At 57.0% G+C, this 14,402-nt stretch overlaps 3 protein-coding genes across 5 annotated transcripts in view; 1 reads left to right on the top strand and 2 right to left on the bottom strand.

The window, feature by feature from the left end:
* Positions 1 to 314: 314 nt before the first annotated feature.
* TIMM29 (translocase of inner mitochondrial membrane 29) lies at positions 315 to 1,776 on the bottom strand. The gene is made up of 2 exons (XM_050770720.1): positions 1,599 to 1,776; positions 315 to 1,522 (listed from the first exon to the last, which is right to left on the bottom strand). Exons 1-2 carry the CDS (start codon positions 1,690 to 1,692, stop codon positions 834 to 836), a joined length of 783 nt encoding a protein of 260 aa, XP_050626677.1. The 5' UTR covers positions 1,693 to 1,776; the 3' UTR covers positions 315 to 833.
* Positions 1,777 to 1,852: 76 nt separating this feature from the next.
* On the top strand, positions 1,853 to 7,108 carry YIPF2 (Yip1 domain family member 2). 2 transcript variants are annotated; one of them, XM_050770674.1, is made up of 9 exons: positions 1,853 to 2,003; positions 2,074 to 2,134; positions 2,557 to 2,717; positions 2,800 to 2,883; positions 4,589 to 4,676; positions 5,087 to 5,203; positions 5,277 to 5,443; positions 5,599 to 5,781; positions 6,115 to 7,108. In XM_050770674.1, the coding sequence occupies exons 2-9, from the start codon at positions 2,104 to 2,106 to the stop codon at positions 6,193 to 6,195; spliced, it is 912 nt and encodes a 303-aa protein (XP_050626631.1). In that variant the 5' UTR covers positions 1,853 to 2,003; positions 2,074 to 2,103; the 3' UTR covers positions 6,196 to 7,108. The 2 variants fall into 2 exon arrangements, with proteins under 2 accessions (XP_050626631.1, XP_050626630.1); XM_050770673.1 differs by lacking the exon at positions 6,115 to 7,108 and adding an exon at positions 5,882 to 6,017.
* CARM1 (coactivator associated arginine methyltransferase 1) overlaps positions 6,219 to 14,402 on the bottom strand; it is a 52,435-nt gene continuing 44,251 nt past the window's right edge. The window contains exons 7-16 of one of the 2 annotated variants that reach the window (XM_050770325.1): positions 13,867 to 13,957; positions 13,589 to 13,670; positions 9,576 to 9,661; positions 9,303 to 9,392; positions 8,723 to 8,860; positions 8,548 to 8,637; positions 8,347 to 8,459; positions 8,165 to 8,242; positions 7,849 to 7,917; positions 6,219 to 7,681 (exon numbers count right to left, since the gene is read on the bottom strand). In XM_050770325.1, coding sequence (XP_050626282.1) covers positions 7,539 to 7,681; positions 7,849 to 7,917; positions 8,165 to 8,242; positions 8,347 to 8,459; positions 8,548 to 8,637; positions 8,723 to 8,860; positions 9,303 to 9,392; positions 9,576 to 9,661; positions 13,589 to 13,670; positions 13,867 to 13,957 — 980 coding nt within the window. In that variant the 3' untranslated portion in view covers positions 6,219 to 7,538. The remainder of the gene's footprint in view (positions 7,682 to 7,848; positions 7,918 to 8,164; positions 8,243 to 8,346; positions 8,460 to 8,547; positions 8,638 to 8,722; positions 8,861 to 9,302; positions 9,393 to 9,575; positions 9,662 to 13,588; positions 13,671 to 13,866; positions 13,958 to 14,402) is intronic. The other variant, XM_050770326.1, reaches the window with a different exon arrangement.

Below are 14,402 nucleotides of genomic sequence, written 5' to 3' on the forward strand. Positions count from 1 at the left end.
ATCCCAGCACTTTGGAAGGCCGAGGCGGGCGGATCACAAGGTCAGGAGATCGAGACCATGGTGAAACCCCGTCTCTACTAAAAATAGAAAAAAAAATTAGCCGGGCGCAGTGGCGGGCGCCTGTAGTCCCAGCTACTCGGGAGGCTGAGGCCGGAGAATGGCGGGAACCCGGGAGGCGGAGCTTGCAGTGAGCCGAGATGGCGCCACTGCACTCCAGCCTGGGCGACAGAGCGAGACTCCGTCTCAAAAAAAAAAAAAAAAAAAAAAAAAAAAGGAAAACAAAACGAAAGAGAACAGATCACAGAATAAAAACATTTCAGCTCAAATTTTATTTAGTTAATTATTATTCTTTTTTTGTAGCGTCGGAGTCTTGCTATGTTACTCGGGCTGGCCTCAAGCGATCCTCTTGCCTCTATTTGGAAAATGCTGGGATTACAGACGTGCATCACCACGCCAGGCCACAACCCAAACTTTAAAAAGAGAATCTAAGTGGTCTTAGAAGAGTTTGCAAGTCACCTGACCACTGTGGTACCTCCTTAAGGAGGGCCTCTGAGGCCCAATGAAAAAGGCTTATATAAAAGGCTCATGACCAGCTCTGCCAGTGATGAACATGTGTCAAGTGGTTCTGCTGTCCCAACTCCTGGACCAAGGTGGCTCGGAATTAGCTTCAGCTAATAAAGAACAAAGACGGGGGGCAGAAAGGCTCCCCAAACTTGCGCAAATCCAGTGAGAAAACACTTTGCACATCATGTCAGTTGTTCTGCAGGTGAGGCACACTCACAGCTGCACTACCCCAGGCAAGCAGTTTGCCAGGACTCGGGGGCCTCCGGGTTTCATCTCGGGGCCTCCGCCTGCACCAGCGAGTGGGCCTGGCTCAGGGCGAGCCTGTCCTTTTTTTCCTTCTGCAAGACCTGCTCCTCCCACAGCGCCTGGTCCACCTGATCGTCGGTGAGCACGACAGGCTTGTACTTCTCATCGAAGAGCCGCTCGTTGGTCTCGGAATGCAGCTGCTGGGGCCCGACCACCCGCAAATGCGCCGGCAGGTGCAGGAATTCGTCGTCGTTGATGTCGCAGTCGCGCATCCGGGCCCCCAGCACCCACCAGCGACCCACGAAGCCCACGTCCAGGACCCGGCCGGGGAAGTCGGTCCAGCGGGGCTGCAGGTAGCGGCAGCGCGCCTGGTAGAGGCTGGCCTGGGCGTCGAAGGGCGCCTCGTACACCAGGGAGCAGAGCCCTAGGTTGACGTGGCGCAGGCGGCCACGGCCCCGCAGCCAGAGCAGCCGCTGCACGAAGGCTTCGGACTCGCGGTTGCGGGTGGCCGGCGCCAGCAGCAGGAGGGTCCCCGACGCCTCCAGCAGCGCCTCCTCGAAAGCACCCTCGCTAGGCGCCAGCGTGAAGCAGGCCGCCGCGCCGCCCAGCAGCCCCACATACACGGCCGCGCGCCCCGGCCGGGCACTAGCCTCCGCCGCCGCGTCCCTGCAGGCCTCGGCGTAGTCCCGGAGCAGCGCGCGGGCCCAGGACCCTGAGGGGAGAGGAGCGCGGTAAGAGTGATCTGGCAGCGGCGGCCACTCACCCTGCCGCCTTCCGCCGCTACTCACCCAGCCGCGCCCACACTCCCGGCTTCGCCGCTGCAGCGTCGCCCGCCTCTGCGCGGCGCCGGGACCAAAATCTCCTCAGAGCCGCCGCGGCCATCCTCTTCCGTCTTGGGGGTCCTTGCTCCGGAAAGAAACTCTTGATACCCGAAGTTAAAAGCCCGGGAGGCGCTTCTGCGCAAGCGCCAACTTTACCGGAAGTGGCTTCCCAGCGGGAAAGGATAGAAAGAGGACCGGCGCCGGATGTTGCTGTCCGGTCCGAGTCGGGTAGATTCTGACGGGTAGGCCAGCTGCGCAGTCGCAGAGAGCCCCAGCCACGCCGGCCCAGGTGGCCTCCGGTGAGGAGGGCGGAGCGCACCTGTGGCGACGGGGCGACGAGTTCAAGCTTCCGTGGGTGCAGCTGGCCGCCAGGTAGGGCTGGGGGCCGAGGGACCGGCGTGGGGGCGTGGGGGGAGCGTGCCTGACCGGTCTCTGTCCTCAGCGAGGGATGCGGAGACGCCCCTGAACGACCATGGCATCGGCTGACGAGCTGACCTTCCACGGTGAGTGCGGCCCCGACGAGGCCGGATCTCCTACTCCCGCCCCTTGCCAGAACCTACCCCCCATGCGGCTTCCAACTTCTCTACCCCGAACCCTAGGCGGCTGTGAACCCTGACCCAGGAGGGAGACCCATCCCTGACCCGAACCCCGCCCCCGCCCTGAACTCAGACCTCAAACCCGAGCCTCATGTCTCCAGACCCTGACCCCATCCCAGGGCCAACCCTAAGTTGCAGTTCCACTTTAGGAGGAAGGGAACAGACGCCCTCCGGATGCCTCCAAACTGAGGAAGTTGGGCCCCCCACCTTGGGGGAGATCAGTGGCTTAGCAGAGCCTCCGCTCCCAGATGAGCATTGACTTGGCTGGAGCCCAGTCGAATTCTTTCCACCCCTCAAGCGTGCGTGTGTCCCATGTCCCTGCTCCACAGAATTCGAGGAGGCCACTAATCTTCTGGCTGAGACCCCAGATGCAGCCACAACCAGCAGAAGTGATCAGCTGACCCCACAAGGGCACGTGGCTGTGGCCGTGGGCTCAGGTGGCAGCTATGGAGCCGAGGATGAGGTGGAGGAGGAGAGTGACAAGGCCGCGGTGAGTCCCTGTGTCCTGCCTCTGTGCAGCTCCCAGCTGATCCACGCTGTCGGGGCAGGCGCTGAATGCCCGCAATGTGCAGCTCCTGCAGGAGAAGCAGCAGCAGCAGCCCGGATTCTGGACCTTCAGCTACTATCAGAGCTTCTTTGACGTGGACACCTCACAGGTCAGGCCTGGGGAGGCAGGTGAGGTGGGGCTCAGAGTTATGCTCAGGGTTCAGCCACACTTTCCCTGGGCAGGGTGCTGGTGATGGCGAGTGCGGGTGAAGGAACTGTGGTGCTCTCAAAGGGTTATGGTGGGACTGGTTATGGATCGGGACTGTAGGAACACAGGGGACACACACAATCTCGTGGGTTAGAGGAAGACCTCGTGGAGGACGTGAGGAATTGGCTGAAACCTAAAGGAGAAGGAACGCTTCCTGGGGAATGGGGGAGGGGAGCTGAAGTATGTTCCAGGCAAAGGGAACAGCATATGCAGAAGATCAAAGATGGGCTGGGGGCAGTAGCTCCCCGCCTGTAATTCCAGCACTTCGGGGGACCGAGGTGGGCAGATCACCTGAGCTCAGGAGTTCAAGACCAGCCTGGCTAACATGGTGAAACCCCATCTCTACTAAAAATACAACAAAATCAACCAGGCTTGGTGTTGAGGCCCTGTAATCTCAGCTACTCTGGAGGCTGAGGCAGGAGAATCGCTTGAACCTGCGAGGCAGAGGTTGCAGTGAGCCGAGATCACGCCAGTGCACTCCAGCCTGGGCAAAAAGAGTGAGACTCTGTCTCAAAATAAATAAATAAGTAAAATAAAAATACAAAAATTAGACCGGGCGTGGTGGCTCATACCTGTAATCCCAGCACTTTGAGAGGCCAAGGCAGGCAGATCACGAGGTCAAGAGATCGAGACCATCCTGGCTAACACGGTGAAACCCCGTCTCTACTAAAAATACAAACAAATTAGGGTGTGGGTGCAGGCGCCTGTAGTCCCAGCTACTTGGGAGGCTGAGGCAGGAGAATGGCGTGAACTCGGGAGGCGGAGCTTGCAGTGAGCCAAGATGGCGCCACTGCACTCCAGCCTGGGCGACAGAGTGAGACTCTGTCTCAAAAAACCAAACCAAAACAAAACAAAACAAAAATATTAAAATTAGCCAGGTGCAGTGGTTGGGCACCTGTAATCCTAGCACTTTGGGATGCCGAAGTGGTGGATCACTTGAGGTCAGGAGTTCGAGACCAGCCTGGTCAACATGGTGAAACCCCGTCTCTACTAAAAATACAAAAATTAGCCAGGCATGGTGGCGCATGGCCTGTAGTCCCAGCTACTCAGGAGGCTGAGGCATGAGAATCGCTTGAATCTGGGAGGCGGAGGTGGCAGTGAGCCAAGATCATGTCACCGCATTCCAGCTGGGAGGACAGAGTGACACTCCATCTCAAAAAGAAAAAGGGGGCTGGGGCTGGGCGCAGTGGCTCACGCCTGTAATCCCAGCACTTTGGGAGGCTGAGGTGGGCTTATTACCTGAGGTCAGGAGTTTGAGACCAGCCTGGTCAACATGGCAAAACCCTGTCTCTACTAAAAATACAAAAATTAGTCGGGCGTGGTGGCACACGCCTGTAATTCCAGCTACCCAGGTGGCTGAGCCAGGAGAGTTGCTTGAGCCCAGGAGGCAGAGGTTGCAGTGAGCAGAGATCGTGTCACTGCACTCTATCCAGCCTGGCCGACAGAGTGAGACTCTGTCTAAAAAAAGAAAAAAAAAGAGGGAAAGGCTGAGTTCTTTCAGGTGGGGCATGGAGACAGGAGGGTGGAGGTCAGCAGGGAAGGAGCCTCTCAGGACAAGGGAGAAGCTCCTGGCAGGCCTCCATCCTTGACCTCGGCCTTGCCCCCAGGTCCTGAACCGGATCAAAGGCTCACTGCTGCCCCGGCCTGGCCACAACTTTGTGCGGCACCATCTGCGGAATCGGCCAGATCTGTATGGTGAGTGAGGTACATTTGGTTCCTTGATGGATCACTCAACAAATGTGGCCTGAGTTGCAGACACCAGTGTACAGCTGAGGACAAATCAGTCACTCAGAGAGTGTGACTTACCTGCTGTTCAGGGAGACAGACATGAAGGACTGCAGAGGGTGGCGGGTAGAGAGCATATAGGAGGAGCGGCCTTGCTGTTTTGCAGGGTGCAGCAGGGCAGGCCTCCCTGAGCAGGGTGAGGGAATGAGCCTTGTTGGCAACGGGAGGGGTAGGGGAGACCTAGGAAAAGAGGGTTCCAGAAACAGCATAAGCTTCATGGCAGGAACTTGCATGAACTGCAGGGCGGCATTACCACTGGAGTAAATGAGCTGCAGGGAGGTCACAGGTGGGGGGACTCTGACTGTGCCCCCCATCCTCAGGCCCCTTCTGGATCTGTGCCACGTTGGCCTTCGTCTTGGCTGTCACTGGCAACCTGACGCTGGTGCTGGCCCAGAGGAGAGACCCCTCCATCCACTACAGCCCCCAGTTCCACAAGGGTAAGCAGGCGGGCAGGACCGATGCCTGGCAGGGCCCCGGGGGGCAGGGGGTGACTGCTCACCTTGCCCCCAGTGACCGTGGCAGGCATCAGCATCTACTGCTACGCGTGGCTGGTGCCCCTGGCCCTGTGGGGTTTTCTGCGGTGGCGCAAGGGTGTCCGGGAGCGCATGGGGCCCTACACCTTCCTGGAGACCGTGTGCGTCTACGGCTACTCCCTCTTTGTCTTCATCCCCATGGTGGTGAGTGTGGCCTGGCGCGGAGTGGGTGGCGGCTGTGTGGGGACACTGGCATGGTCACCTGCTGCCTCACTCCCATGGTGGTGAGGGTGGCCTGGTGCGGAGTGGGTGGTGGCTGTGGGGACTGGCATGGTCACCTGCCGCCGTGTTGCTCCCAGGTCCTGTGGCTCATCCCTGTGCCTTGGCTGCAGTGGCTTTTTGGGGCACTGGCCCTGGGCCTGTCGGCCACCGGGCTGGTATTCACCCTCTGGCCTGTGGTCCGTGAGGACACTAGGCTGGTGGCCATGGTGCTGCTGTCTGCGGTTGTGCTGCTCCATGCACTCCTGGCCGTGGGCTGTAAGGTACAGGTCTGGGGTGGCCACAGGTGTACCTCAGGTGGGGCTGAGGGGCGGGGGGGGGGTGTGCGCTGGCCCTGCCTCTGACCCCAGGGGTCTTGTGCAGTTGTACTTCTTCCAGTCGCTGCCTCCGGAGAAGGTGGCTCCTCCACCCCAAATCACATCTCTGCCCTCAAACATCCCGCTGCCCCCTACCCTGCCTCAGTCCATGGCCCCCTCCTAGAAAGGCCCGGGTCCCACAGGTAAGGACTGTTCCCAGCTGGGCTAAGGGGGCTGCCCTCCCACCCCCAGTCAAGGTAAGAGGTTCTGGGGACACTCCCAGACAATTCTTTCTTTCAGGCAACACCTAAGTGGACCAACCCCTCTGCCTGTCCTGCCCCCCAGATGATGACTGAAGGCTCCCTTGACACCTTGAGATGACTCTGCTACTTTCCAGACTTTTCTTACAAAGCAAACACTTTTATTTTCTATGCAAAGGTGATTCAGAGAATTTATATAAAGGCGGGAGAGGGGCAGCCGAGCAGGGAGCTTTGGGACAGGGCTGGGGCCCCCATATCCCCCTGGGCCACCTGCTTTCCCTCCCATGGCTCCCCTGGAACAGGAGAGCGAGCCAAGGGGGCGCCCCAGCCTGGACAGCACCCGCTCCTGCCTGGGTGCACATATGGCGGGCCTGGGTCCGGGCCTGAGCTCCAGCATCTGAGTTTGGGGGTGTCAGAAACAGGGGAGCAGAAGGAGAAGAAAACTGCCTGTGCTGTAACACGTTTCCTTGTTTATTTTTTCTTTCTTTTTCTTTTTTTTTTTTCTGGAGGGAGAGGTCCCTGCAAGGTCCCTTCCCAGGCAGGGGAGGGACGGAAATGCCGTCACAGTAGTAGGGACTGGAGCGTCTACAAGGATGGAGGGGAGCTACTCAGGCCTAACATTAGCTACAAGGAAAAAGGACGCCTTCCGTGACAGATCTTTGAGGTGTCTGTGTCTGCCCCAAGTGGCCGGCAGTGGCCTTCCCTCCGGGCCCAAGGCCTGCAGCCACCTGCTCTAACTCTGGGTGGGGGGAGCTGGGGGGACTGCAGGGGCTCGGGGACAGGACAGCAGCAAGAGGCAGGGGCCAAGGACGGAGGCCTTCCCGACAGTGGGGTGGGTTGTACATTCAAGTGTGAGGTGAACCCTTTGGTGGGGAGGGGGCCCCTGAAGCCTCAGCGGGGCCACCCCTCCCTGCGGCGCCTCTTGAGTCTAGGGGGAGGGGCTGCTGGCTCGGCCCGGCCGGCCTGGCTTCACAGAGGGTCTGCGGATTGACACTGGTTCTTTTCGTAAAAAAATAAAATTAAAAAAAGCAGCATGTCACGTCCGTTGTGACCAAGGCCTGGTCGTCGAAGGGGAGGCCCCGCCTGGCCAGGCTACCTTCCCACTGGAGACAGGCAGGGGAACAGGTGCTAAGGGACCTGGCAGGCAGGGCTGGCAGGCCCCATGGCGCCTGTTCCAACAGATGACAATCCCAGGTCAGGGTGGAGCGGGCAGGAGGGGGATGAGGGCTCCCACGACATGATTTTGTGTAAAATATGGCAGCGACACACGCTCAGGGCTAGGAGGTGGGGGTTAGGGTGGGGATGGCGGCAACATCGTGTAAAAAAGTGTCCCAGTTCCCATAGCAAAGAGGGCTGTGACCGGGTGTTCGGGCTTCTCCAGTACAAGGGGGAAAGCCGCCCGGCGGGGGGGCGGGCGGGGACATCATTTGGTTTCCTGGTGCTGTCAGTCCGCGGGGCAGGCCCCTAGCTCCCGTAGTGCATGGTGTTGGTCGGGATGGACATGGGCGACGCCATGGAGATGGCAGGGCCGCCCATGGTGAACTGGCTGTTGACTGCATAGTGGGCACTGGTGCCGCCACCACCGCTGCCCTGGGCGCCGGAGGACCCTGTGGGGCAGGCGATGGCAGTGAGGGGCTGCCCTGGCCCACCCAGCCCCCAGGCAGAGTCACAGAGAGAAAGGGCAGGCAAGAGGGCAGGCGGGCGGCCGGACAGAGGATGGCGACTCACACGCTAGCTCGGCCCCCACGGGCCCTGCCCCCGCCACCCTCATTACCTTGGACAATCCCCGTGCTCATTATGGAGCCCATCCGGGAGTGGGTGTGATTGACAATCCCCGTGTTGGCTGCGCAGCAAGAGGGAGGAAAGAAGGAAGGGAGACGGCGTCACCGCCCCCAGCCACCCAGCCCATGCGCAGCAGCAGGCTGCAGAGCGAGGCAGAGAGGACGGAGGGCCTCGGCCGAGAGCCCCCTGGAAGAGGAAAAGGCGAAAGGACCAAGCACAGGCTGACCCTGGTTGCCACAGGCCCTTCCCGGCCTCTGGGCAGTCCTGGGCGTGGCTCTCTGCTGACCCTGGCCCTGGGGGACACTCACCTAAAGGAATCAGGTTGTTGTGGCCCACGCTGGAGCCACTGGCAATAACACTGCTCAGGTCGTAGGCGGTCGGCATCCCTGTGCCCAGAGAGGGGAGACGTCAGGGCTGGAGGCAGAGGGGCCAGGCCTGCAGTGAGGGCGGCCTCCCGGGTTGGCTGGGCATTGGGGCGTGCCCTGCTCACCTGCCACGGCCATCCCGCTGCTGAGGTTGTAGGTGCTGCCTGTGTTCCACATGTTTTCCGAGGGAGATGTGTAGTGGGAGCCGGGTGGGGGTGAGGGTGTCGTGCCCGTGTATCTGTGGCAGAGACAGAGCCATGGGCAGGGGCAAGGGGGCTGCAGGGCCGGGGCGCCCCAACCCCGTGCAGGTAGGGTGCCCCTCCTACCTGAAGAAGGGGTTTTTTAGATCCAGGAGGTTACTGGACTTAGAGCCGGTCTGGTCCACCTGGGCCACAATACTGATGTCGTAGCTCTGTCTGTGGAGAGGGTGCAGGCCGCGGCGTGAGTGGCTGGGAAGATGGACCCCTGCCCCCCACCACCAGCCCCAGGGAGCAGTCACACCTCTTGTTGGCAATAAGCAGACATGTCCCTGAGAGCGTGTCCCCTGCCTTGGCGAACAGTGGTGACTGGAACAGGCACCGCACCTGGTACCAGTGAGTCAGGGGCTCTGTCGGGGCTGTGGACAGCCACACGGTCATTCTGTGGAGCAGGGACAGGCACACACTTGACTGGGCCAGCGCCATCACTGGAGCCACCACCTTGTATGCCTTGAGTCCTCCCCAAGCACCTGCCCCCTCTGCCAGGGACCCCCGGGACGGGCTGGCCCCCAGGCATTCCCAGACACATACATGAGCAGGCATACATGTACACACGAGGGACCTGCAGCCACGAGATCCCTGCTCACCCTGACATGTGCCAAGAGACAGACACAGGCCCATGAGGGACAGACACTGGGAACACAGGACACACAGGACACACACACACCCCACCCACAACAGTCTCTTGCTCTGAGACAGGCTCTCACTCCCATTGGAAGGGATGGTGGAACCTGGAGCCACGTTCCACCCTCCCAGTCAGGTTGCAGCTGCAGGAAGCCCTGGGAGTGGGGAGGAGGCAGCACAGGCTGCTCTGCGGCACTCACATGGAGCCGATGAAAGCAACGTCAAACCAGAAAGCCAGGCCATGGACCAGCCCTGAATGCAGCATGTGGAATTTGAATGGGATTTCTATCCTGGAAGGCAAAGGGCAGTGGCTGCTGGGGAAGCCAGACAGGCGCTGCCAAGAGAGAAGAGGGGGTGCCAGGTGCAGAGGCCCGGGGCCCCCGCCCACCACCTGCCCTGGGACGGCAGGATGTCAGTGGCCCTGACCTTCGGCCTGAGGCAGGCCTGGGAGGATGGAGTGTGGGTGCCGGTACCTGTGCAAATCTCCTTCTTTGGCTTCTAAGAAGTTCACCGTGTACTTGACAGACTTGGCCATCAGGATCCGGATGTCAAATGTGTCCTGGGAGAGACAACAGGTGTGACCTGGCATCTGGTGCCAAGGCCGACATGGAAGGGGAGAGCCCTGCCCCTCCCCCTAGGTCTGGCCACGGCTTCTAGGCTGTGCAGCTAAAACTAGCTTGCTCTTCTCAGACACGCTGCAAGAAGGGTGAACTGGCACAACGCCACCAAGGGCAATTAGGTGATAGCTCTCAAAATGACAAGTGTTTATCCACATAAAAGATTTGGCACTACAGGAATTTAACCTCCAGATACATGAATACATCAACAAACTTACATGTATAATTACAGATTGTCCGTGGTAGCGACACACTGGAAACCATCTAATTAAACCAATGATGGCTCACCCATCAAAGACCATGCAGTCGTGAGAATGAAGAGGCTCTTTATGAACAGATGGGGAAAGATCTCCAAGCTAAATCATTAAGCAAGTTAACCAAAAAAGCAAGTTAAAGAACTAAGTGCTAGGCGGATGTGGAATTGCATGCCTGTAACTCCAGCTACTCAGGAGGCTGAGGCAGGAGGATTGCTTAAGCCCAAGACTGAATCAAGCCTGGGAAACACAGGGAGACCCTGTCTCTTAAAAACATCATCAACAACACTGTTGCTGCTGTCCACTCCCAGCGATGTTTATATCTGACTAACACACCTGCCATGAACTCTGTCAACCGGATAAAATATAAAAAAAGAATAAACCAGTTGTTGGAAGCACTGGTGACCAACCAGAGCCGCCAGGACTTTGGGGATCAAGCTCCTGGAAAGGAGGGAAGTGCCGTTTCTGGAGGGAGCCCTTTCTGGCCTCTGCCTTTCTCCATGGGGAGGGCAGGAAACGGCCACCTCGACCTTTCAGCAGCTTCCCTGGGTGGGGAAAGCAAAATGGGAGCTCTAGGTTACCAAGGCAGCTTGGACTCAAGGGGCCGTGATGTCAAAGCAAAGGGAAATAAGTGCAGGAGGGCAGGGTGGGTGGTGCACACTCAGTGCACTTGTGAAATTGGCCAACTCCTGAGCTTCAAGTGGGGCAGGGCATCAGAGGCTAAGACACCAAGCAGAAAGCTGCTAATAAGAGGCTTAAGGCCAGGTGCAGTGGCTTACGCCTATAATCCGAGCACTTTGGGAGGCCGAGGTGGGCGGATCACCTGAGGTCAGGAGTTCAAGACTAGCCTGGGTAACACAGTAAGGCCCCACGTCTACAAAAAAATAAATTGGCTGGGCATGGTGGCACACTCCTATAGTCCCAGCTACTTGGGAGGCTGAGGCAGGAGGATCACTTGTATCTGGGAGGTCGAGGATGAAATAAGCCATGAAGTGATTGAGCCACTGTACTCCAGCCTGGGGAACGGAGTGAGACCCTGTTTCAAAAAACAACAATAAAACCTAACGGGTGGTTCAGCAGCATATTGGTAATGAGGCTAACCACTGGGCTTGCATTAAGAGTACTGAGGGCTGTACCCTGAAGCAGCCACTTCTCAAACTGTGGTCCCTTCCAAGGCACCCTCATAATAATACAAAATTTTCATAATACCACCAAAATATTTCCTGCTTTTTTCACTCATTCACTCCCCAGTGATATCACAAAAGACTGAACACACTGGGCATGGTGGCTCATGCCTGTGATCCCAGCACTTTGGGAGGCTGAGGTGGGTGGATCACCTGAGGTTAGGAATTCAAGACCAGCCTGGCCAACATGGTCCAAACCCCATCTCTACTAAAATTACAAAAATTAGGCGGGTGTGGTGGTGCATGCCTGTAGTCCCAGCTACTCATGAGGCTTAAGCGAGAGAATTGCTTGAACCCTGGAGGCGGAGGTTGCAGTGAGCCAAGATTGCGCCACTGCACGCACCAGCCTGGGTGAAAGAGCTAGACTCTGTCTCAAAAAAAAAAAAAATATGGGGGGCAGGGCTGGGTGTGGTGGCTCACGTCTATAATCCCAGCATTTTGGGAGGCCAAGGCAAGCGGATCACCTAAGGTCAGGAGTTTCAGACCAGCCTGGCCAACATAGCAAAACCCCATCTCTACTAAAATTACAAAAAATTAGCTGGGAGTGGTGGCAAGTGCCTGTAATCCCAGCTACTCAAGAGGCTGAGAATTGCTTGAGCCCGGGAAGTGGAGGTTGCAGTGAGCTGAGATCATGCCACAGCACTCCAGCCTGGGCAACAGAGCAAGATTCCGTCTCAAAAAAAAAAAAAAAAAAAAAAAAAAAGGATGGAAAAGACAGAAAAGAGTATAAGAATCATCTGAGATATGGTGAAAAGTTCCACTGTACATATAATCGGAATCCCAGAAGGAGAAAGAGAATGGGGCAGAGGTAGTGTTTAAAGAGATATTATCCAAGATTGTCCAAGAGTTTCCCAAAACAAATGAAAAACATCAAAAACAGGGGGAAAACAGAATAAACGGAACTTTTTTTTTTTATTTTGAGACAGAGTCTCACTCTGTTACCCAGGCTGGAGTGCAGTGGCCCGATCTTGGCTCACTGCAAGCTCTACCTCCCGGGTTCACGCCATTCTCCTGCTTCAGCCTCCCAAATAGCTGGGACTACAGGCGTCCCCACCACGCCTGACTAATTTGTTTTGTTATTTTTAGTAGAGACGGGGTTTCACCCTGTTAGCCAGAATGGTCTCGATCTCCTGACCTCATGATCCACCTGCCTCGGCCTCCCAAAATGTTGGGATTACAGGCATGAGCCATCACGCCCGGCCCAGAACTTATTTTTTTAAAGGAAGGCAAAAAAGTAAAGAAACAGGTCAGATTAATAGAAAAATAAAAGATCATAGATTTATACCCACACAAGTTTATTAAATGTAAATGGTCTAAATATTCTAAAAGACAAAAATGTTCAATCTTGTTTAAAAAAAAAAACTCAAGACCCAATTGTAGGCCGGGCGCGGTGGCTCAAGCCTGTAATCCCAGCACTTTGGGAGGCCGAGACGGGCGGATCACGAGGTCGGGAGATCGAGACCATCCTGGCTAACATGGTGAAACCCCGTCTCTACTAAAAAAATACAAAAAACTAGCCGGGCGAGGTGGCGGGCGCCTGTAGTCCCAGCTACTCGGGAGGCTGAGGCAGGAGAATGGCGTGAACCCGGGAGGCGGAGCTTGCAGTGAGCTGAGATCCAGCCACTGCACTCCAGCCTGGGCGACAGAGCGAGACTCTGTCTCAAAAAAAAAAAAAAAAAAAAAAAAAAAAAACCCAATTGTATGCTACTTACAAAAAATAAATCTTTTTTTTTTTTTCTTTTTTTGAGACGGAGTCTCGTTCTGTCGCCCAGGCTGGAGTGCAGTGGCGTGATCTCGGCTCACTGCAACCTCTGCCTCGCGGGTTCATGCCATTCTCCTGCCTCAGCCTCCCTAGTAGCTGGGACTACAGGCGCCCGCCACCACGCCCGGCTAATTTTTTGTATTTTTAGTAGAGACGGGGTTTCACCGTGGTCTCGATCCCCTAACCTTGTGATCTGCCCACCTCGGCCTCCCAAAGTGCTGGGATTACAGGCGTGAGCCACCATGCCCAGCTTTTTTTTCCTTTTGATTTGTGAATCATGGATGTATCAAAAATCTCAAGTAAAATCAATCAATAAATCACATCAGCTCACCAAGGATAAATTCATATAGTAACGGTTCTTTTTTGTTTTTACTATTTTAATGTTAAAACTAGTGATGGTGTCTGTGTGTTGCCCAGGCTGATCTTGAACTCCTGAGCCTAAATGCCCCTCCTGCCTTAGCCTCATCTAATAATGGTCCGCATGTATTGCATGTTTGCTGTATGCTAAGTGTCTACATGCATTGACATTTTTGGCCCAAATCTTTGTGAGAGAGCTCTGTGCAGGGCAGAGGAGAGGGCTCAGAGAGGGGTCGTAGCTTCCTGAGGGCTGCACAGCTGCAGAGCAATGGCAAGTGATCACTGCAGCAGTGCCCTGGAGGCCCTACTCACCACCACAGGCTGCCGGAAATACTCATCCACCGCGGCGCCTCGGAGGGCCGACAGGTCCACTCCATGGAACGATGGCTGGTACCTGTGGACAGGCCCCAGCCCCACAGCAAAGTCAAGGCTGCAGAAGAGGCAGGTGGGGTAGCCCTGCCTTCTCTCCCAGTCAGCCCTCATCTAGCCTAAGTCTTTCAGAAAAAGAGGAGTGGGGGCCCCCGGGGGAGCTGGGCTGTCCCTGACAAGGCAGGCTGTGGGGCCCAGGCGGGACACCAGGGCACACTCACCAGAAGTTGGCCTTGGTGAACTGCTCCATGTAGAGCTGCTCATCCGTGAAGGGTGCAAGGTGGACGTCACCAATGGTAGGAAACATGTTTCCTGGGAGTGGGGCAGGGAGGGGTGCCGGTGTCAGGTGACGCATCCCACAGTGCCTGGCAGAGCTATCAAAGGACATCAAGACCCCCAACCCTGGGTGCTCCCAGCCTGTCATCCATTCGTTCCTGCATTCCTGTGACAGCAGCACCGAGCGCCTATTCTGATGAGTGTTTCATCACCACCACGGGCACTTGACCTGCACTAGCTTATGGATTCCACCTGAGACTGGGAGGCCGGTGGCTCATCTTTATGTCCCATTACTAGGCCTGGGAGCTGTGAGGGACCTGCTAGAGCCTCACAGGGAAGCGGGCAGTGCCCAGGATGCGGCCAGGCACTGCCTCTCAGGCCCTGCCGCCTGTGCACGTATGCAGCTGGGAAAGCAAAGCAAAGTTGCTCTGGACAGAGGGAGGGTGGGCCCCGGGCTACCCCAGCACCACTGGGGACCTCA

Source organism: Macaca thibetana, chromosome 19 (genome assembly GCF_024542745.1).
Source record: "Macaca thibetana thibetana isolate TM-01 chromosome 19, ASM2454274v1, whole genome shotgun sequence".
Taxonomy (NCBI): domain Eukaryota; kingdom Metazoa; phylum Chordata; class Mammalia; order Primates; family Cercopithecidae; genus Macaca; species Macaca thibetana.

Coding starts and splice junctions, on each gene's coding strand:
- TIMM29 (XM_050770720.1), bottom strand. CDS start 1,692: ATGGCCGCGGCGGCTCTGAGGAGATTTTGGTCCCGGCGCCGCGCAGAG. Junction 1,523..1,598: donor GGGAGTGTGGGCGCGGCTGG/GTGAGTAGCGGC, acceptor CTCTCCCCTCAG/GGTCCTGGGCCCGCGCGCTG.
- YIPF2 (XM_050770673.1), top strand. CDS start 2,104: ATGGCATCGGCTGACGAGCTGACCTTCCACG. Junction 2,884..4,588: donor TTGACGTGGACACCTCACAG/GTCAGGCCTGGG, acceptor CCTTGCCCCCAG/GTCCTGAACCGGATCAAAGG. Junction 4,677..5,086: donor GAATCGGCCAGATCTGTATG/GTGAGTGAGGTA, acceptor CCCCATCCTCAG/GCCCCTTCTGGATCTGTGCC.